Source organism: Gracilinanus agilis, chromosome 1, assembly GCF_016433145.1.
Source record: "Gracilinanus agilis isolate LMUSP501 chromosome 1, AgileGrace, whole genome shotgun sequence".
In the NCBI taxonomy this organism is placed as follows: domain Eukaryota; kingdom Metazoa; phylum Chordata; class Mammalia; order Didelphimorphia; family Didelphidae; genus Gracilinanus; species Gracilinanus agilis.
In genome coordinates this window covers 792,574,464-792,598,149 of record NC_058130.1, presented here as the reverse complement: position 1 = coordinate 792,598,149, position 23,686 = coordinate 792,574,464, and the positions used below count along the sequence as shown (strand labels likewise).

At 39.8% G+C, this 23,686-nt stretch overlaps 1 protein-coding gene across 1 annotated transcript in view; it reads left to right on the top strand.

Moving 5' to 3' along the window:
• Positions 1-18,012, top strand: part of LOC123232497 (vomeronasal type-2 receptor 26-like) — a 40,958-nt gene extending 22,946 nt beyond the window's left edge. The window contains exons 6-8 of the mRNA XM_044658946.1: positions 6,491-7,379; positions 13,255-13,288; positions 17,962-18,012. Coding sequence (XP_044514881.1) covers positions 6,491-7,379; positions 13,255-13,288; positions 17,962-18,012 — 974 coding nt within the window. The remainder of the gene's footprint in view (positions 1-6,490; positions 7,380-13,254; positions 13,289-17,961) is intronic.
• Positions 18,013-23,686: the final 5,674 nt, after the last annotated feature.

Sequence of the window (23,686 nt, the reverse complement as noted above, 5' to 3'; positions counted from 1 at the left end):
GTCTGAGGGGTCCAAAAGCACTTATCAAAAGAGAATAGCACATATTCAGAAGCTGAGTGCTCCAAAGACCAAAAGGCAACTCAGCCATCTTGGGGACTATGAGTTTTTGCAGACAATGGATTCCAAACTATGGTGAAATCACTAAACCACTGACTGCTCTAACAAAAGACACTGAGTCAGAGCCACTGAAGTTAAGAACATAGCATTTGCAAGCAATTGCAAAGTTAAAGGAAGCAATATTATCCACTCCTGCTCTCAGTATCCCTGATTACTCAAATCCATTCATGCTCTATGTTCATGAGTGAAAGCGAGTGGCTTTAGGAGTTTCGGTGCAGAGTTTGGGATCAAATCAATGTCATGTCGCATATTACTCCAGTCAATCAGATCCCATAGCTGCAGAAATAGCTCCATGTTTGAGACGTGTGGCAGAACCTGCTTTACTAGTGACAAAATCTACAGATTTAGTGTTAGGCTGTCCGATTTTTTTTGTTTATTGTTTACAGTTTATTGTTCACATGAAGTTCAAACACTTTTGCTAAAATACAGAACACAGGCATTTTCAGACCAATGCCTGACAAAATATGAAATAGTGCTTTTAGGGAGTGAACATATAACACTAAAGAGATGCAACACTCTAAATCCAGCTACATTATTGCCTGATTTACCAAAACAAGAAGAGCCATTGCATGATTGTGAAACTGTAGTGCAAATGGCAGAAAGACCTAGGCAAAATCTGTCGGATTTTGACAACCCTGATATGATCTTGTTCACTGATGGTTTCTCATTCATGAGAAATGGAATAAGATTCACAGGTGCTGCAGTACTGGGTGAATTTAAAATATTATGGTGCGCTTCACTACCCAGAAATATGAGTGCTCAGGGTGCAGAGTTAATTGCTCTCAAAAATGCATGTGAGCTTGCAGAGAATAAGAGAAAAAATATTTCCACAGATTCCAAGTATTCCTTTGGAATCTATAATAAGAATGGTTCCCTTTGGCTTCAAAGAAGATTTTTAACATCTAGTGGGAAATTAATTGCTCATGCAGACATTATTTGGGAATTGCTGTCAGCTTTCCAATTACCCAAAGAATTGTCAGTGATCTACTGCAAAAGGCATTCTTTAAGTCAAGACCTAGTTGCAAGAGGGAATCATAGGGCTGATATGGTTGCACAATATGAAACTCAAAATGCTCCTGCTTGCATTATGAATCTCTCTGTTGTTGACACCATGGACCTTGAAAAAGCTCATTCAGACACAGAAGTTCAGAAGTGGAAGCAGAATTTAAAGAACATGGGATTTGGATAGTGTCAGTGGGAAAATAAATTCTTTCAAAAAATATTTTACTCTCACATCTGTCAGTCAATACACAACAAAGTTCATTTTGGGACATAGGAATTAATAGATACTGTAAAAAAGGTTTATATTGCTCCTGGAATCACCAGTGTGGCAAAGGAGATCTGCTCTGCTTGCTCTATCTACCAGAAATACAACCAAAGCATATTTAAGCAGAAAGCATTCCGTGGCTGACCACTAGCATTCACACCATTCAAAAACCTGCAAATATAAACATGCCTAAAGCAGGAAATTATACATTTTGCTTAGTGATAGTGGACCAACTAACTAGATGGCCTGAAAGTTCTCCATCTAGCAAGAACACAGCAAGCTTTATGACAAAAATCTTGTTGAAAGAGATCATTCCAAGATTTGCAATTCCATGAAGAGAGGATGTGGGAAAAGGGACCCATTTCACAGATTCCATTCTAAAACAGGTTTAGGAGACTCTTGGTATCACGCCAAAGTTTCATGTCCCATATCACCCTCAGAGTTCGGGTTGAACTGGGAAATCAAAAGTATGCTGGGAAAATTGTGCACAGAAACACACTTAAAATGGCCATAAATCTTACCTCTAGCTCTGTTCCACCTACAGACTAGATCAAGAGGAGATGTACATGTCTCACCATATGAAATGTCTTTTTGGACATTCACCAATGCAGGCAAAAGATTTTAAGACAGCTTACATTTCTATGCTTGAAGCAGACTTACAGCTTTATGAATATACCATAGAATTACAGAACAGGATTAAACAATTGCCAGCCATGGGAGTTTTATCTCAGGGTGGACCTTTATATTTTTTGCTTCACAATATAAATAGTGGAGTACAAAGTATCCTACAGTTTGTGATTTGAGGTGAAGTTAAAATGTGGACTTCACTCAGGGCTTAGTGCAAGAAGCACTCTGAAGTCTTTGTATATAAAAATAGACTATTTATTGAAATATAACACGATATAAAAGAATATAAGGATATTAAAAAAGATTACTAAGCTACAGGGATCTATCTCCACCCACATCCACTGGATTCACAAGAATCTGCTTTGATCCTGGTTTCACAGGCTAACACTGGCTCTCTGATAACTAAATAACCCCAAATTTTCCTTACCTAATACTATCTGTTACTATATCCTTATAAAATTATAATTATTATCTATAACTCCAGTTATGATGAGCAGAGATGTCAAATAACTGAGCTGAGGTGTTCACTCAGAGTCAAGAGCCAAACAGCATTTTTGTGGTCTTCTTGAGATGAAATCATTAACCAGCCTTGATTAACCAATCAATAGATTCAATTCTAGTGTTTCCCTGGTGTGGAACAGGAAAACACCAAAATACTTCAAGATCTGTTTTCTTCTTCCTCCAACTCCAGGCAAAGCAGTAGAAAGAATCAGAAACAGGAGCTTGTTCCTCTTACTCCAAGGAGCAAGGCAACTGTCAGAGTTAAGAGTTGGTCATGTAGATTCTTTCTCTCTCTCAACATTCTAGAGAACTTTGGCTCAGATCTCTTCCAAAAATCCTATTTGTTCTCCAACCAGCTACTCTGCTCTTTATCCATAAAGTGAATATTATAATACTTAACTTCTTGTTATAAACCTTATAACCTTAAAGTTTTCAATGCATTACAAGCAGTATTTTATTTCATCTTTCTAACAACCCATGGAGGTAGAAGCTATTAGCATTCCCATTTGACAGATGAAGTCCTGAGGTAATTTGTGCAGGGTCATGAAGTTACTAAATGTCTGAGGTCAGATTGGAACTCAGATCACCCTGACACTAAACCCATTATTCCACCCTCCCCTGCCAGTGCACAACCTAGCTGCCTTTAAAAGCAAGGAGCTCTTCAAAGTAGTGAGAAGATAAGAAGATTTCAACTTCAAGAATATCTCATTGAGCTGAGTGAACAGGCCAAAACAGTAAATGAGTTCTATTAGGGACAAGTGTGATTGAAAATATCAAAAAACCCCAGACATCTTCATCAGATAGTGGACTTTATAATGACTGAATGTTACTATTTCCAGACAATTTGTTTTAAGTCAATCATTCCCCACTCCAATAAGGTCTTTATCATCAGTTGTTGAAAAACAAAAATGGAACCTTTGTTCTCATAACTATCTTCTCCTATCCTTTTTGCATCATAATATGATTCAGAAAATGTCTGAAGAGCTTTTCTAGACTAAAAGTTTTTAACCTATTATTAGTAAATGGAAGCATTTCTTTCATTACTCCAGTTGATGAAACTCAAAGATGAAGATGTATTCCTGTATTAACATGGAGTCCACATTTAATGATCCCCTGAAAAAGTATAAAGACTTTGTTTTCTGCTGAATTGGGAAGATACCCAGTATTTCCTGATTTCCACACTGAGACTACGTAAAAGAGATTGACAATTAATTTCAGGCAGGTGAGGTATGAGCCAAAGTAAAGGAAGAACCTAGCCTTTGAGAAGGAATTACTCTTGTGAAGATGGGATGGGATTTCTCTCATCTTCCTATCACTGACCATAGCCTTGAAGAAGAGAAACCCTTTCTAAGAGTAAGACTGCTTGAAGTACTAGTGAGGGGCATACTCTGCAGGAAGACATTGATACAAGGAGATAATCACTTGACACTCATAGCTCCAAGGACTGTGACAAGGAGAAAGTCAGTTATGGACTCAAGAAAATGAATTCTTACAGTGAAGATTGTAGGTACAAAGAGTACTATATGAAGACACAAATGAACAAGGCCACAAAATACTGGAGAAGCAACTAGACATTGCTGTGTTTCTTACTTACTTGCTATACTATCATAATATTCTAAGATTAGCTGCTGTAAGAAGGGGGTAAGGAAGATTTGGGGTATGGTGGGACCCCCTGGTTGATGTATAAGGGCCACTACTCCTCCACAGCAACCCCTCCTTACTAGGGAAACAAAGTTGGGTTTCTTGAAAAATGGGGTTCCCCTAAATGATCATGCTGGGGCTAAGTAATTGGAGGAATATATTCTCTATGAGGGGAAACAAGTGGGACCCCAACAAGATGTTTGTACCAGGATGTAACCTGAGAAGCCTCCCCAGATTCCCAGCTGAAATACAGTTTAAAAATGGAGGTCTGCTTTCCTTCCTCCCTCAACCCACACATTCTGTCTCCCCTCAAATACAATTACACGAATCTGACTGATATGAAACTAATGAAGGTTTATTCAGGAACAAAATGATTAAGGAATGAAATATGAGGTGTCAGGAAAAGGGTGCAGGAGATTCCCTAAAATTCCCTTTCAGTCCATCACTGGATAGGGTTATAGCAGTAGTTCATCTGAATTCCCCAAATCCCAGCTTCTCTGACCTGATCCCCAAATAACAATCCTATGACTAGAATTATTTCTAAATAAAGAGGAATATAGCAAGGCAATGTTCAAGGCAAGTTTGTGGGCCCCAGGGGCCACCTTCCCACAGAATTCCAGACTGCACCCTCCCCCCTTACCCCCCCAGCCCCGCCAAACTGAAGAAACTGTTGATTCATATTCTCCCATGTGTTCTGGAACTGATAGAGATCAAGAAGAAGGGTTTATCTTCACTGAAGGTCTTTGGAAACTCTTCAGATTCACTTTGAAGGTCTTACACCCCCCCAAATCCAACCTCCTTCCTTCGCTGTCCCCCAAAGGTTGAAAGATCTGTTGGTTCTCCTCCCAGAAGTCTTTGCAGTCTGGCCAACTGTCATTCTCTCCCCGTCTTCAGTGTTCCATCTCTTAATTCCGAAATGTAGGCTTGCCTAGCCTCTTATGCTACCTAATGTATTTGAGAAAAGGGTGGCACAGTTTTCTGGGAGAATGATCTATAAAATCTATTTTTATTATTCTCTTTTAGTAAAAAGTGCCATAAAAATTGCTGTGATCTAATTGTATCAACTGACTAACTATTATGGGGAAACATATTTATGGAAACTTGTGATCCATTATTTTAGATGAGGACCAGACCCACACACCACCTTTAAAACCTAATAATAGTGCAGTGCATTCTGGGGGGCTCAATGTGAGTATGTGTTGAGTAAGTAGATAGTACAGTGAATACAGATGGGGTTAGAGTCAGGAAGACTTGAATTCTAATCCAGGGTCAGATGATTACTGTCTGTATGATAGTAGGCAAGTCACTTAACTTATGCTTGCCTTGGTTATCTCTTCTGTAAACTGTGAGTACTAATATTGAATTTTTATCATGATTAATATTGGGGAGGTAGAATCAAGCATGCATGTAATAGGGTATATATATGTATCTGTATACATATATATAACATATATATATATAACAATTTTCTTCAACTGGAAATAATTAATATTGAGAAATAACTTGATCTAAGTCTTATAAATGACAAAGTTTTATAAATTGGCTCAGTGAAACTGAGCTTGATCAACTAGGTGGCACAATGGTATCATCTTTAATTATACCTTGAGACATTCATCCCATCCTCTGTAGTCAAAAGAACTGACCACAGCTATTATGTCTGCTTGCTGCGTCTAAGAAGAAGGAGATTTTTAAAAAACATTAAACATATTTATAGCTGCACTTTTTGTAGTGGCAAAGAACTGGAAAGGGAGGGTATGTCCTTCAATTGGGGAATTGCTGAACAAACTGTGGTATATGCTGGTGATGGAATACTATTGTGCTAAAAGGAATAATAAACTGGAGGAGTTCCAGGCGAACTGGAGAGACCTCCGGGAACTGATGCAGAATGAAAGGAGCAGAGCCAGAAGAACACTATACACAGAGACTGATATACTATGGTAAAATCGAATGTAATGGTCTTCTGTACCAGCAACAATGCAATGACACAAGACAGCTCTGAGGGATTTATGGTAAAGAACGCTACCCACATTCAGAGGAAGATCTGCAGGAGAGGAAACATATAAGAAAAACAACTGCTTGAACACATGGGTTGAGGCGGACATGATTGGGGATGTGGTCTCGAAACTACCACACCAATGCAACTAACAACAATTTGGAAATAGGCCCTGAACAAGAACACATGTTACAACCAGTGGAATGTGCGTTGGCCATGGGTGGAAGGAGAGCAGGGGGGTGAAGGGGAAAGTAGGGGCATAAAGTATGTAAACGGGTTAAAAATGAACATTAATAAATGTTTAAAAAAACATTAAACAATGAGATGCTTCTTGTCCTCTACAGATATGAAGCATTGTATGAAGTGTCCTGAAGATGAGTATCCAAATAAGGAGAGAGATTGCTGCCTCCCTAAAGCCATTACTTTCCTGGATATCAAAGAACCTCTGGGAATGACTCTGGCCTGTGTGGCTCTTTTCTTCTCTGTGCTCACAGCTCTGATTCTCAGGGTGTTTGTGAAATTCCAAAACACCCCCATAGTCAAAGCCAATAACTGGGCCCTCAGCTACACTCTCCTCATCTCCCTCACTTTCTGTTTCCTCTGCTCCTTGCTCTTCATTGGCCGTCCCACTGAAGTCACTTGCCTCCTCCGACAAACGATATTTGGGGTAGTGTTCACTGTGGCTGTTTCTTCCATTTTAGCAAAAACCATTCTAGTAGTTCTGGCCTTCAAGGTTACAGCACCAGGGAGCAGGAGCAAGATATGGCTTCAACCGAGAGTGTCCAACTGTGTTGTACTCCTTTGTTCTGGGATTCAAGTGATTCTATGTAGCATCTGGTTGGGAATCTCTCCCCCCTTCGCAGACACAGATACACACTCCCAACCCAGTCAGATCATCATTGAATGTAATGAGGGCTCTGTCCTTGGTTTCTACTGTGTCTTGGGCTACATTGGCCTCTTAGCCCTGGGCAGCTTCACAGTGGCTTTCCTGGCCAGGAACCTCCCTGACACCTTCAATGAGGCCAAGTTCATCACCTTCAGCATGCTGGTGTTCTGCAGTGTGTGGGTCTCCTTTCTCCCCACATATCAGAGTACCAAGGGCAAAACCATGGTGATTGTGGAGATCTTCTCCATCCTGGCCTCCAGTGCTGGATTACTAGGCTGCATCTTTATCCCCAAGTGTTGGGTGATCTTGCTGAGGCCAGAAGGGAACACTCAAGAATGTATAAGAAAGTATTATGTGTGAGAAATTGAGGGGATTAGGAAAGGAAAGCAAGTGCTTAAATGTTTGTATGTATGCGCTTAAATTATTATATAACCACAATGACTGAATCTTGTGACTCAATTTTCTAGCTGTCTTCCATTTCTATTCAGTTCTGCACCTAGTCTAAATTTCCCCCTTGAAATGACTGATGAGCCAGGTAGGAGACAAACCTACAGAAAACCCTGAGAGGGGCTTGTACAGTCTGAAACCTGATCTCTTCTGTTACTGTCAAGCTAAAGACTTCAAATCTTTCTTTTAGATAGCTTAGGAGAGCAGTGTCAGTGCCATCATTAGATAGATAAAGTCAGGCAAGCCTCAACTTTTAGCTGAGGGCAGAAAGGATTGAACTGTTGATCATCATTGCCAACTAGGGATCTCCATTACCTTCTCTCCCAACCTGAACCTTGTTATTAATTTTATTAAACCATCATTCACCTTTGAAACAGTCAAATAAATTAATAAGAAAATCGAAGGAGGCTTAGTCGGTGAAGGGCTATTCAGAGAGAAAGCTCTCTAAGGCCAAGGTTAAGACAAGTCCTGGCTGGCCAACATTGCTTTCTCTCTGGCAGGGATTTGTAACAGAAGGGACATTGAAGGGGGACTAGGCAATGCAAAGCCCTAGCCAACCACTAATACTTTACCCCAGTGGTGTTTCCTATCTGGTACAGACTTCTGTATCCTCTTGCCTCTAAGCTATTTCTATCAGGGACAGAGGGGAGCCATTTGCTGTCCAGAAGGCAGGGATACCCCAACAAGTCAGCTCATACACAACCAATGTAACCAGCCATTTACTACAACATCCTAGGGGTTTTCTCTACCATTTAACATACCTAACAAGAAAGCTGGATAACATGGAAGCCCAATATAGAGAACTAGTAAAAACAAAAACAGCGTGGCAGGGAATTGTGGAGCAGGAATTGGCAAAGCTAGAGGGGGCAGAAAAGCCTGAGACATGCACTAAACTTGAATTGAAAACAGAGGCACTAGAGTCAAACCCTGCAACCATTTTCCCATTAAAAGAAGTACGTATGGTGTTACCTGATTTAGGCATTTGGCATGTGACATCTCATAAGAAATTCACACAAGCAGATCTCAAGGCAATAAGAAAATGGGCCCCTAAATTTGAAGAAGAACAAAATCAAGTAATTAGGGAATTTAAAAGAATAATTAGGATTTATGAAACATTGTGAGAAGATTTTGAATTACTGATGGAAAAGACCCTGTCAAAAAGAGAGAAACAGAGAATAATTGAGCAATGTAAAAACATTCCCACAATTCCCAACTAGTCTCTGAATGATCCAGGCTGGGAATACTGCTTGGTAGAAGCATACAGAGAATTAGGTAGAGCAAGAGAGGCAATCCTGGAGACAATGAAAGTCAACTTCAAGTGCCTCAGACCTTGGTCTAAGTTTGAGAGGCTTAGACAAGAAACAGCAGAAACACCAGATAGCTTTTTGGACAGAATAATAGACTGTGGAGAGAAATGGCTTGCTTTTGACACTCTGAATGAAGATAAAACCAGTCACATATGCTGGAAATTAGTTAAAAATGCCTGTCCTGCAGTGAAGAGTTTTTTCAGGAGTAGATACCCTAATTGGTATTCCATGAGCCTTGAGTTTAATTCAACACATCCAAAAGTTCACTCAGGATCTCTTGGAGCGGTATATGGTCTCTGCAGGCATCTTTATGGCATCTTCTGCAAGAAGTTCACTTTCTGGATTCGGGGAGGTAGCAAGTTTCTTACCCTAAAATTACTTTCAAAGGAACTGAAACTTCACATTATAATATTATAACACATTCCCCCCTCCCAAGAGGATATTGAGAAACACACGGATCACACTGGGCTACATGGCTGAGGCACACGGTATATGAATCACTTGCCAAAAAAATCAAAAACATCACAAAATCCAAATAAAAGAGAAAAAAGTAACTACTGAATGAAATAAAAAATGTCCAAATGTTATATGAAAAAATCCTAAGGAAAAATAAAATTATAACAGGTCCTTGAGTCAGGGGACAATTAAAATGATTTATGTCTGATAAACCTGTAATAGTAATCATGCATTTACCCACTCAGAAGCCAGGATTACAGTAAATTGCCACAGCATGAAAGATAGAAAAGGAAGTAGATTTTTAAAGCTGATGGGAAATACCATTCCCTGGTCTGATCTTTCCTCCTCTCTCAGGGACAGGGGAGCCAGAACAGCCAATGTTAAGTACTTGATAGAAAGTGTTGTACAAGGAGTGTGATACAAGTAGTCCTGAGTCTAACATATATCAAACAGATGCAACCTCGAGTCTCACACAAGGTTCAAGTCCTTTTGTAATGGCGCAGAATCACATCAATCCTACCAAGATTGTTTGTCTCTTTGACCTGTGTGCTCATTTGGCACTATGGAGGTTAAGTCTATGCTTCCTTGACAATGTGCAGGTGAAGCCAGTGCTCCTTTATGATCCCTTATTCTGGAATCAGACTCATTCATGAAGCAAAGTCCCATAATATTTAAACAACCAGTGGCAGGCCTCCACAGCCCAACGTTGTTGGGCATGCATCTGCATTTAGGGCTAATGGACATTCTAAACCTTACACTAGTGTAAAATCAAAAAATCTTTTAATATTGGTGACATGTACTTCAAGTACAAAAATGGGAGAAGGAAAAAAGCAAAACTCAAATACTATATTGCACATACAAGGAAAAACAATAAGAAAAATGTTTTAAAAATCAAAAATATATAGGTCACAATCAGAGACACACTGTGTCACTCAAAGAGAGGTAGAAGACAGAGGTTTCTTACCCAAAACATGAGATCCATTTCATTTTTAACTTAGCCATGATTCACAGTGTGAGAGCAAATGATTTTCACAAAGTAACAGGTTTATAAAATAGTAGTGCCACAGGCAATGCACATTCAAAAAAAGTACCAAATTCTCAAAATGCACAAAAAACACATCAACTTATGTAAAGGTTTACTAATACAAGTTTTGTCCAACTAGTTTATGGACTTTTTTAAAGGTATTTTTTCAGGTTCAAGGATAGGATGGTACAAATAAAAACAAAATTAAATCTCAAAGCAAACAACCAGTAAAATACAATAAAAACGATAGGATATAGTTTCTCATCATCTATAGAAGGTGATCTCTTTACATGGGAGCAATGGATCCAAGAGCCCTTTTCTCCAATTTTAATGGCTATTGGAGTGGTTAACAGGACTTTGGATGGACCATCATAGGCAGGTTGAGTTGCCCCAGTATGCCAGAAGTTCTTTATGTAAACTTTGTTACCTGGGTGCAAGTCATGGAGTGAGAGGTCTATAGGACCTGCCTGTACAGTAGCTCCAAATTCATGAAGCTCTTGCAATTTGGCATGTAGATCTCATATGTACGAGGCAATAGAAGTATCTCCACCTAGTAATAATGTATATGCATGGGGAAAAGGCTTAGCCTTTATAGGAGGATGTCCAAAAAGCATCTCAAATGGTGAGATGTGTAGATCTCCTCTGGGCCTGGTTCCTAGATAAAATAGGGTGAGATGGAGAATTTTTCAAGCCATTTTAAATGTGTCTTAGTGCACAATTTTCCAATCATACTTGAAAGTTCTTTGTTCATTTTTTCAACTTGACCTGAGCTCTGGGGATGGTATGGTACATGAAATTTGGGAGTTATCCCCAAACATGAAAAAATCTGAGATAGGATCAAATCTGTAAAATGAGTTCCTCTTTCTGAATCAATGTATGCTGGCAGGCAAGCCAAAGTGAGGAATAATTCCTTTTAAAATCACTTTGCCACAAAACCCACTGTGGCTCAAGTAGTAGGAAATGCTTCAGTCAATCTGGTCAGCTGATCTACTATGACCAGACAAAATTTATACTGTACAGCTTTTGGCATAGTGAAAAAGTCGATGTGTAGGCATTCAAAAGGTGGGTAAGCCAGAGGACACCCACCAAAAGCTTTTCCATGAAAGGCAGGCTGATTAATTGCTTGGCAGGTAGGGCAGGCTGTACACATTTTAGAGGCTATGATAGTTATGCCAGGGGCTATCCATACTCTTAACAGAGTCCACAATGCCCTGGGTACCAAAATGACCATTTTTATGAATAGATTGGCAAATTTGATGATAAAAAACTTCGAGGGAAAGGGGTTTTCCTTCAGATGATAGCCATACTCCATTCATCAATCTGGCCTTAAATTTTTGCTTCTATTTTTCCACTTCCTTTTCAGTATAAGAAAGGGATAGATTTAAGTCATCAGTAGTTGTCAAGGATAAAATTAACTCAGGCCATTCTAAGGCCACTAGTTTTGTAGTAGTTTCTGCCCAATCATTCCCTCCAGAGATAGGGTCAGTGCCATGTGTGTGGGCAGAGCAATGAAATACAGCTAGGGCTTCAGGGAGCCAGAAGGTAGAAAGAACTTCATTAATATTTTCTCCATTCGCTATACATTTTCCAACTGATGTTAAAAAACCTCTTTGAAGCCAAAGCATACCCACTGCATGATATATGGCGAATGCATATCTAGAGTCTGTGTAAATTGTTGCCTTCTTATCTGTGGCAATTATACAGGTACATTTTAGAGCTATCAGTTCTGAACCTTGATCACTTATATTTGAGGACAGTGAAGCTGACCCTAGAGGGACAAATTCTGTGACTAAAGCAGCGCCTGTATAGCATATGCCATCCTTCATAAAAGAAGAACCATCAGTAAATAATACTAGGTTGTTTAAAGGAGTGTCCAGTAAATCATTTCGAGGTTTTTCAGCCATAGATACTAAAGATTCACAACTGTGCAAAGATTCTCCTCAAACTGGTAAATCAGGAAGCAAAGTTGCAGGATTTAGAACTGCACAGCTTTTTAATGTAATATTTTCATTATTCAACAAGGTTACCTCATACCTTGTAATTCTCTGATCAGAAAATGCCTGTATTCTATGTCGTAGCAACAATGCCTCAACCTCATATGTGCTCATTACGGTCAAAGGGCATCCCAATACAAAATCAGTAGATTTAGTCACTAGCAAACCTGTAGCAACAATGCCTCAACCTCATATGTGCTCATTACGGTCAAAGGGCATCCCAATACAAAATCAGTAGATTTAGTCACTAGCAAACCTGTAGCAGCTATGCCTCAAGACATGGGGGTGTTTCTGAAGCTACTGGGTCCAGCTGGGCCAAATAATAAGCAACTGGGCACTGAACAAGTCCTGAAGTTTGAGTGAAAACACCTGAAGTCCCACCTTTCCGTTGGTGTACTTACAAAGTAAATGGTTTGTTGTAATTTGGGATGCCTAGAGCAGGGGCAGACAGGATAGCCTGTTTTAATTGTGAAAGAGCTGTCAGGTGTTCTGCTTCTAATTTTAGCAGTTCAGGATCCAAATTTTTGTTAATGCTATAAGGGGCTTAGTGATTTCCTCATAGCAAGGGATCCACTGCCTACCAAACACTGTTGCTCCAAGAAGTGCCCTCAATTGCTTCTTAGTGGAGGGTGCACTCAATTTTTGAATATCTTCAATGTGCTTAGTAGAAATAGAATGGGAATCAACAGTTAAAATGAACCCTAAATATTTGATTTCGGGGAAACTCCACTGAACTTTTCCCTTTGAGACCTTGTGGCCACTCTTATGCAGCTCTAAAAGGAGATGTTTGCTATCTTCTTGGTATACTGTGGCATTTGGTGAGGTCAAGAACAAATCATATATATATTGAATTAAATAGCTATGCTTAAATTTAATAGTATCTGTATCTTCACTCAAAAATTGGGAAAAGAATGTAGAGCTGGGGACCAGGTCCATTGAGAAACTTTCCAAATGAAGGCAAATATATGCCTGGAATCTTTATGAAAGAGTGTAGAAAAGAATGTGGAGCACAAGTCCACTCTAATAAAGTATGTAGATGTGCTAGGAATATTGGAGAGAATTGAATTTAGGTTTGAAACCACAGGATGTCTTTTTATGACAGGATTGTTCATGGCCCTTAAGTCCTGAGTGAATCTATGGACATTTTGGCTTTTTTATGGGTAGGATGGGTGTATTATATTCAGATTTGCAGGGAAGTATTATGACTTGTTCAATTAACAAATTTATCACTGGGTAATCCCCTCAATTGTTTCCTTTGATAGAGGCTTCTGAGAAATGGAAGGAGGTGGGCTAGATTTTGTCTGAACTTGATCAGGAACAGCTGATTTTAGTAGGCCAACATCAGAAGATAATGTTGCCCAGAGAGATTCAGGGATATCAGCTGGGATTGTAAAAATGGTTTCCTTCAACTCCTGATTGTTAGGGAAAAGTACAGGGAGCAAATTCAAGGATTTCTCAGATAATTCAAGTGATATAGAGCCATCTGGAGAGCAAGTTATAGTGGCTCTAAACTTGCATAAAAGATCTCTCCCCAGGAGATTTTAGGGGAGCTAGACATTAGAAGGAAAGAATGTTCCACTGCTTAGGGTTCTACAGACACCATCTGAGGGAAAAGCTTTGGGACTTTTAGGGGTGGCCCTGGTACTCCCATTATATTTAGTGAGCCAATGGAACTACAATCAGAATCAGGTGTACTCATCAGCACAGATCTGATCTGGAGGTCTTTGTGTCCAAGAGACAATCATAATAAGTATTTCCAACCTTCAGGGTTACATGAGGTTCATCACTATGGGGGAGGGGCAGTGGATAGGAATAACTGGCATTAAGATATTGGAATCTGGGAAATCAAAGGATGTACCCTCTGATTCCAGTGCCCTTATCCCACCCACTCACACCTTTTAAAAAAAAAAACAACCTTACCTTCCGTCTTGGAGTCAATACTGTGTATTGGCTCCAAGGCAAAAGAGTGGTAAGGGTAGGCAATAGGGGTCAAGTGACTTGCCCAGGGTCACATGGCTGGGAAGTGTCTGAGGACAGATTTCAACCTAGGACCTCCCATCTCTAGGCCTGGCTCTCAATCTACTTAGCTACCCAGCTCCCCTCCCCCACTCACACCTTCATAAAGATCTTTGGGAAGTACCCTGGGCTTCTCTAGGCTAAGGGGCAGTCTCACCCTGAGTATAGCGTGGACAAGCTCCACTTTGGATATATTGTTATTGGGTATTTTGGTGTGAAGTTATTGGTTGCCTGATTTAGAGTTGGATGTGGAATATTATTTCCATGATTGTTGTTATTTGTATAATTGTTATTATTTCAAAAGTTGTTATTTCTGAATTTATTATTTCTAAAGTCATTATTTCTAATTGCTTGTTTCCAGTTCCTACAGTTCATCATCATCATTTTTGCACAAAAGTGGTATATAAGTTATTGATGTTTGGATTCCTGCAAAGGAGCAATAGCCACTGCTTGACCTTCATTCTCTTTTTTCTTTTTTATCACATCTTTCAGTTAAATGTTTTAGTTCCCTCCTTGATGCTTCTACCAAATCATTTGTCTCTCCATTTTTCTGTTCATGGTCTTTTGATACATAAACTGCAACCCTCCTTAAACCCTCAAGGTCCATATTAGGCCAGTTTGGGCAGTTTGTCTAAGTTTGTCTAAGCGGTTATTTACAAAGTCTCCTAATTTGCCTTACATCCCTCTCTTTAGTAAGATCAAGGTCTATGTACCTTCCTCCCAGCTCTATAAGTCTATCCATAAGCTGGGAGGGTGTTTCATCATCTGATTGCTTAAGACTCTCAGACTTGTTCCATGTACCTGGCCTATCGGAGCAATCTGTCATTACTTTCAGCAATGTTTCTCTAGCACAGCATAGTTGTAAATATTCTTCTTCATCATTTACATCCCATTTCAAGTAGTGCTCCAGCCAATGAACTGCATTCCTTCCTTGGGCTTTATTAACAATAGAAATAATTTTACTTTTCTCCCTTTCTGTCAAAAAAGCTTGGGGCAAGTTTTGTACATCTTGGTACACAGGATCATTTGTACAAAATATATTGTCCAAGACCACAATAGGCTTGTCCTCAAAACAAGGGACATTTCTCTGGGACATGGAAGAGAAACAAGGGACATGGAAGAGAAATTCCATCTGAGGAATAGGTGGGGAGGGATCTTCCTTTTGCATCTGGAGACCAGGCAAGGATTTTTTTAAAGCACCCAGTTAGGCCTGCATTTGGATATGCATTTGAAGTGGGCTAGCCATTTGTGTTTATTGTTGGGGTTAATAAAAAGAAAACCTTCTAGGATTAGCAAAAGAAAAAACCAGTCTGAACTCCTAAGGTTTTTCAATTGTAGAAAAACCATTGGGGTCAAAAGTATTTCTGTCAAAGTTGCAAACATTGTATGCAACATCATGTCTCCTCAGTTGTAGGTAAATAGCAAAACAAAAAACAGGAGACCTCCATGCCTGCTAAGTTGGCAGGTATAACCCCACAGGGGTTGGGCAGGAAACTGGAGGCTTAAATGACATGCAGGGGTTTGAAAAAGTTTGAAAAAGGAAAAAAAAGTGGGTGGAGGATGAATTGGCTACGACCATAAACAGAGGTGGTAGTAATGGGCACTCACCTAGGGTGAATAGCATAGCAGCTATAGGGCAACACCAAAGCCACTTTGCTAGCAGGTGGGGGAAAGGAGTTATATTTTACCTACTGCACATTGGGGAGTTTGGTGCAGGCAGGAGCAGCTCAGGGACCAGGGCTGGGGAAGGCTAGGCTGGGGCTAAGCACAAGCAGCACCTGCAGCCTGGCTGGTGATGTGTGCAGGTGGCCAGTGAGCGTGGCCCCAGGACCAGGTTAGAGGAAGTCCGGGAAGATGGTGTGTGGCTCTTTTCTTCTCTGTGCTGACAGCTCTGATTCTCTGGGTGTTTGTGAAGTTCTGAGATACCTCCATAGTGAAAACCAATAACCAGGCCCTCAGCTACACTCTTCTCATCTCCCTTATCTTCTGTTTCCTCTGCTCCTTGCTCTTCAACAGCCATCCTATTGCAGCCACCTGCCTCCTGCGACAAACAACTTTTGGGTTTGTCTTAACTGTGGCTGTTTCTTCCATTTTAGCAAAAACCATTCTGGTTGTTCTGGCCTTCAAGGTTACAAGACCAGGGAACAGAGGAAAGATCTGGCTGCAACCTAGAGTGCCCAACTATATTGTATTACTTTCCTCTGGGATTCAGATGACTGTGTGGCATCTGGCTAGGACTCTCTCCCCCCTTTCCTGATATAGACACACATTCCCAACCCTATCAAATCGTCATTGAATGTAATGAGGGCTCTGTCTTTGGTTTCTACTGTGTCTTGGGCTACATTGGCCTCTTAGCCCTGGGGAGATTTACAGTGGTTTTCTTGGCCAGAAGCCTGCCTGACACCTTCAATGAAGCCAAGTCCATCACTGTCAGCATGCTGGTGTTCTACAGTGTGTGGGTCTCCTTCCTGCCCACATTGCACAGCACCAAGGGCAAAGCCACAGTGGTGGTGGAGATCTTCATCTTGGCCTCCAGGGTTGGCTTACTGGGCGTATCTTTATTCCCAAGTGTTGGGTGATCTTGCTGAGGCCAGATGAGAACATCCAGGCATGCATGAGAAATAAGTCAGAGGTGTAGAAACATAGAGAAGTAGTAAAAAAAGTTTTGTTATATGGGGGGATTAGATTATAGAATAAGTGGGTATAAGCAAATTAACGTAAGCATTTTGGTTCACAGAAGAGAGAAAAAAGGTTTTTTCTTTCTGTGAAAATGGGGGATTGTAGAAATATAGAGAAGTAGGAAAGAAAAGTTTTGCAAATATAGAGGTGTATCATCTGGGTTGGCTCATGGATAAAACTCAAGGGAAGGATTCTAAAGAATATCAGGAGGAGATAAGAAGAGAACCAGGGCTGGAGAGAGGGCTCTCTAGTTCCTGTTTCCCTTTGGAACTGGGAGATTGAACTTCCTGTGAAGCAGTTAACTGACTTCCTGGTGTGAAAGCCTTTGGACCCTGCAGGGGAAGTCCTTACCTTGGATATCCAGTCTCCTGATAGAGAAATTTCCAACATATCTCTATTTTGATTTATCAACGTTGTTCCTGAATTCCTGATGGAGAATTATCATTATTTTCCTGAGAATAAGCCAGCCTGAAATCTGATACCTGTCTGACCTCAAAGAAACCTTTAGCCTCTCGGCTTGAGGTCCTGGGAAACCCTATCATCCTGTCATCTTCTAATCAACTTATCTGAACTTTATTCCTTTACCAATAATATTTTGGGAGAGGCCATAGTCAGGAAAGCTAGATTAGGGAATTTGGGAGAAAGATAGAGTAGTTTGCAGATAGCAGCAAGAAACAGAAGAAAAGATTCATGAGAATCTATTAGTTATTGGAGGAAGGAGATTAAGAGATTTAGTATTAGGGACATTGCTTTGGCCCTGCTTTCCTTTCCCGGTATGAACTTCGTTAAATAAACCTGTTTTATAAAGAAAATCAGTCGGACAGCATTAATCTTCAGGTCTGAGGCTTATCATTAAGCCTGTCAGACTGACAGAGACAGAGGCTTTTTAATTTAACATTATAATAAGTGTGTATAACTGCTGACAGTTGTGGAACTAGCTCATTCCCGTTGCTCTTCAATTATGAGTCAAGTCCAGATTCTTTCTTATGTGAAAAAAAAGTTCTAGAACACTGAATCAGAATTCCTTCACAAAACAGAAGAAGTACCTGAGAAATGATCTGTCATTCTGGGATATCTATGTTCCATGAATGTGGTAATACTTGAATCGTATCTACTTTGTACACTATACGTGTGGAATTTGGATAAATCAAGGATCACTAAGCACTCATCTTGAAAAGGGACTGGAAGCCGACCCCATGGAACCCTGAGAGAATTCCATTTGGGAGGGGACAGCAGCAAGAGGGGTTTGGAGTTTTCTCAACTGTCACTTCACTCCTGGCCGGATTGGAACCCTGGGGGGTTGGTTCTTTGGTTGGGAGGTTTTGATTTTGGGGTGGATCCTGAGTGAATTGGGCTCCTCTGTACTTTTATTAGTGATTTTTGGGAGATCACAACTACTAATATCAATTCCTACTATCTTCATTTACCAACAAAGAAGACATTGAACAGCAATTCTCCAATTTGGCTGGAGAGCTCAAACTCCTCAGGGAGCAGGCTTGAAGGGGGGAGGGGGGTCTCTTCCCTGATCCTGCTTGAATCCATTTATCCTGTTACTTCCCTCTTATATCATTTTTTTTAAACCCTTGTACTTCGGTGTATTGTCTCATAGGTGGAAGATTGGTAAGGGTGGGCAATGGGGGTCAAGTGACTTGCCCAGGGTCTCACAGCTGGGAAGTGGCTGAGGCCGGGTTTGAACCTAGGACCTCCTGTCTCTATGCCTGACTCTCACTCCACTGAACTACCCAGCTGCCCCCTCTTATATCATTTTTGAAATATTTAATAGGAGATCGTAGGGGGAAGAGAGAATTAGCTACTGTCACCAAGCCACAGAAGTCCAGAGCTGCTCTCTTGGAGAAAAGACATAGCTGATAGTGAAGTTCGTCTTTTCCCTCCTTCCTTGATTCCCCTATACATTTTTCTCCTGTACCCTGAACTTAATTTACCATTTAATAAACCCCTGATAGTTTGACACTTAAGAGTCTGGAGCACTTACATTGAGGGGAGGAGGTGACTGATCTGGTGGCTAAGGGGCAGACCATTACCTGATTCCATCTTGATGGGCAAAAGCTAACTTGAACATAGGAGTGGGGGACGCTTGTCTCAACAGGGCTGGCTCTGAGGGTGGCATCCAACCCATTAGGGCCCCAACTGATCCCCAACACCTTCCTTCAACATCCCCACAATAGCTTTGCCAGTTTGGGAACCTCTTTGAGTTTGTTTTCCTCATAGTTCTTCCCTGGGGTGGGGGGTGAGTGATAGCTGATCTGGCCAATTGAAAGCTAACAAGGGGGGAGTCTAGATACATACACCCCTACCATCAATATTCACCCCCATACAACACTTAACTGAAGATTTCCCTCAATTTCACTAGTTTTGTCAGTAGCACCTTATTGAATCTCTTTATCTCGTGATTGTGAAAATGTTCCTTTTTATCTGTCTGTCTTTTGTACCTGACATTTAATGCTCACTTCAGAATTGCTGATATCCCTCATCCATTTCCTTATCCACCATCATAGATAAGACCTTTAACTCCTCCATCCAGGATGACAGAATCAATCAATTATTCCATCAAGAAACATTTATTCTTGTTCAGGTATTTCAGTCATCTCTTACACTTCCAGAAACCATTTTGGGGGGTTTTCTTTTTTTTTTTTAATTTTAAACCCTTAACTTCTGTGTATTGACTTATAGGTGGAAGAGTGGTAAGGGTAGGCAATGGGGATCAAGTGACTTGCCCAGGGTCACAAAGCTGGGAAATGTCTGAGGCCAGATTTGAACCTAGGACCTCCCGTCTCTAGGCCTGGCTCTCAATCCACTGAGCTACCCAGTTGTGGGAGGTTTTCTTGACAAAGATATTGAAGAAGCTTGCCATTTCCTTTTCTCAATGTATTTTACAGATGAGGAAACTGAGGCAAACCGGGTTAATGGGATGGCGGGCAGGGCTGTTCCATTGCATGGAATGGGGCAAAATCCCATTCCAGGTCATCTTTCCTTTCTGGAAGCAAGTGTGCTAACCCAATATATCTCCTGTCTATGTCAGCATATAATGACAGAAAGTGAGTGGGGTCCTGGGAATTGTAGTCTTGCTGGGAATTGTAGTTTTTAGGGTAACAGATTCCAATTACACAGGCTCCTTAGTAAAGTGAAAAGATAAAAGAGAAAAATCAGAGAAAAAACACTATAAACCAATCTCTCTGATGAATATTGATGCAAAAACTTTAAATAAAATACCAGCAAGATGATTATAGCAACATATCACAAAGATCACATACCATGAAAAGGTGGATTTTATACCAGGAAAGCAGGGCTGGTTCAATATTAGGAAATCCATCAGCACATTTGACCATATTGATGAGAAAAACAACAGAAACTTTATGATTACCTCAATAAATGCAAAAAAAAGCTTTTGACAAAATTCAACGTCCTTTCCTAATAACTCTAAAGAATACTGGAATTAATGAACCATTTCTCAAAATAATAAATAGCATCTATCTAAAACCATTAGCAAAGATTATCTTCAATGAGGATAAACTAGGGACTTTCCCACGAAGATCAGGGCTGAAGCAAGGATGCCCATCATCACCACTACTATTCAATAATGCACTAGCCATGCTAGTTATAGCAATAAGAGAAGAAGAAATTGAAGGAACTGGAATAAGCAATGAGGAAATGAAGCCATCACTTTTCCCAAATGATATAATATACAGAGAATCTGAGAGAATCAACCAAAATCTAATCAAAACAATGAACAATTTTAGCAAAGTTGCTGGATATAAAATAAACCACATAAATCATCACCATTTATCTATGCTACAAATAATACCTGGGACTCCAAATACCAAGAGAAACTTTTGAATTATGTGATCACAACTACAAAAAATTTTTCACAAAGAAGTCAGATCTAAACAACTGAAAAACCACTAATTGCTCATTGATAGGCTGAGTCACCATTATAAAAATGAAAATTCTATATAGATTAATTGTTCTACTCAGGGACGTGTCAATAAGGTACTCAAAAATTATTTCATAGAGTTAAACAAAATAATAAAATTCATCTGGAAGTACAAAAGATCAAGAATATCAAGGAAATTAATGAAAAAAATTATATATGTGTGTATATGTTGTAAATAGTTTTTGCAAATAACCATCTTGTATTGTAAATTGCTTTTGCCAGGAGCCATTTTGTGCCAACTGTAGCAAGAGGGAGTTCAGATTTTAGAATGCCCAAAGCTGGCATGAGACAGTGGAAGACCATTGGAGCACCCCTATAAATAGGAGATCACCCCAAGGCAAAGGGACCTCTATCCTCACCCATCAATCCTTGATCCTCATGCCCTTAAGATATTCCTGTTATCTATAAATTAAAAGTTGCTGAGATCTGCTTACTAGTTTAGTCCATCATCTCCAAGAAGAATTCTCACTGTCAAGCCTGACAGTTGGGACTGATTCCCTGGCTGGGGAGGATTTCTCAGGATAATCAACTCTTGCCTGAGATTAACTTCTAATCAATTTAAGATCATCTGTATCAATTCACAGTCAGAACAATATAATCAATATTCCATCAAGAAGATACTAAGATATATATTTTCAAAGAAACAGTAGTTTTGGCCTGTTTTCAGTTGAGAATTCTAACAGTGTCAGCCTTCTGACCCTCCCCAGAGGGAAACACTGTCCAGCTGCTGAACAGAGAGCAGCCTGTGAATATATCCCAACAAAGCAGAAGATGGAGTCTGTACTCCCAAGTTAAAATCTCATTGGATCTCCTAATTCTTAAACTAAACAAACTATATTTTATTCATGATTTTTATTTTCTCTCAATAATTCTCAACTGAAGTTAACCTACCATAAATAGATCTTATTTCCCTGCTTTTGATATTTTAAAAGTATCAAAATTGTAGTGAAAACATTAATTTTCAAAAGAATTTATAGAATTCTCTTATTCTATAAACCAAATGAATCTACATTAAAAGAATTTACTATTTTTACCAATGTGTCAAATTCACGTTAAGCATTTTTATTCACTGTACAAATCAGAAAACTTTTTAAAAATATTTAAAAAACAATAAATTATATAAACCAGGGACTAATTCAATTTGATTATTCAGCTGATAGCTACATTTACATCTAAGGTATCACCATATTGATTATGCTGTCGACATGGAATCTAGAAGTCTCCAAACTTGTAGCCTAGAAATATTTGATGAACCCCAGTTTACTTAGCTCAAAGGTGACAGCCTCAGACTTGGACCTATCACATGAGAGTTCCTTCCCAAGGAAAGGCCAAGCCCAAGTCTAGTGGCTCTTCTGGTCTCCAGAAGCTTCTCCCAGTATACCACACCCTCCTTCCGAGGATCTGGACTCAGGACTTCAGTTTATGAGACTAACTGCACCAAAGAGTCGTTTGGCTTAGGCTTGACCTTTCCTCAAGGAGGAACTCTCATGTGACAGGTCCAAGCCTGAGGCTGTCACCTTTAAGCTAAATAAACTGGGGTTCATTAAATATTTCTAGGCTACAAGTTTGGGGGCTTCAAAATTCCTCGTTGGCAATGCTTAGAAGGGGAAAGAAACCAAATTTTCCCCTAAGTAGTTTTGTCACAAAATTTTCTTTGCTAAAATTTTTAGTTCTTCTCACTAAAAGTAAAACTGATTCAATTCAATTTTACTCAGATTAATATTCCCAAATGGAATTGTCGTGTAATCTAGTTCCTGCAGGTGGCTTACATAAGGAATTATGCAATTTAAACTAATCTCAGAAAATAGAGAAATCTATTAGGAGAAAAGGTTAAAAGGCTGGGAAGCTGGGAAACTACCTCCCTGAAGGTAAAAAGGATTGGGCTTATATGTGTTTTACAGGAGAGAAGACTACACAAGCATGCCAGAAAGTTGGGGATCCTGAGGTTTGAGATGTTTTCTATCAGTGAGTGCTTTGGTAATAGTGGATAGATTAACTAAATGGCCAGAAGCTTTTCCAGCAAAACGTAACATCTCAGCTTTTGTTGTGAAAATCTTACTGAGAGAATTAATACCTAGATTCTCTATACCATTACATATTGTGTCAGATTCTGGGTCCCATTTCACGAATAAGATTTTAGCTACAGTTTATGAAACATTAGGAATTAAAAGACATCTTCACTCAATATTTAGACCCCTGTCGAATGGACAGATTGAACAGGTGAATAAATCTCTGAAAAATCTTGTAGTAAAATTATGTTCAGAATCTCACATGGAATGGCCTGATGCATTACCATTAGCACTATTCCACCTAAGAATCCAACTCAACAGCATCACACACATTTCACCATTTGAAAAGCTGTATGGACATCCACCATTCCATTGCAAAGCACCTCAAAGCATTCACAAATTATCACACCTAGGTATGGAATGCAAACTCTACAAATATATCAAATTACTCAAGCAATGAATAAATCAACTCCACAAATTAGGCTTGATACATCAAAGAGTACCCTTTGATTTTAATCTACACAACTTCCAACCTGGAGATTATGGAACAGATTCAGTAAGGAGATTCTCTGAAAATAATGTCATTACAGAAGAGAAGTCTCCAAACTTGTGTGTTTCAGAGGGTCAGGAAAGAACACAACAGGATTCAGTGAGTCAAAGATTTGATTTTGCAACCAGCCCCAGGAGCAAGGGACAATCTTCAGATGTGACCTTCAGGACCAAATGCATCTGAACTAAATCGTACCTACTTTCCCAATCTCCCCCCCCCC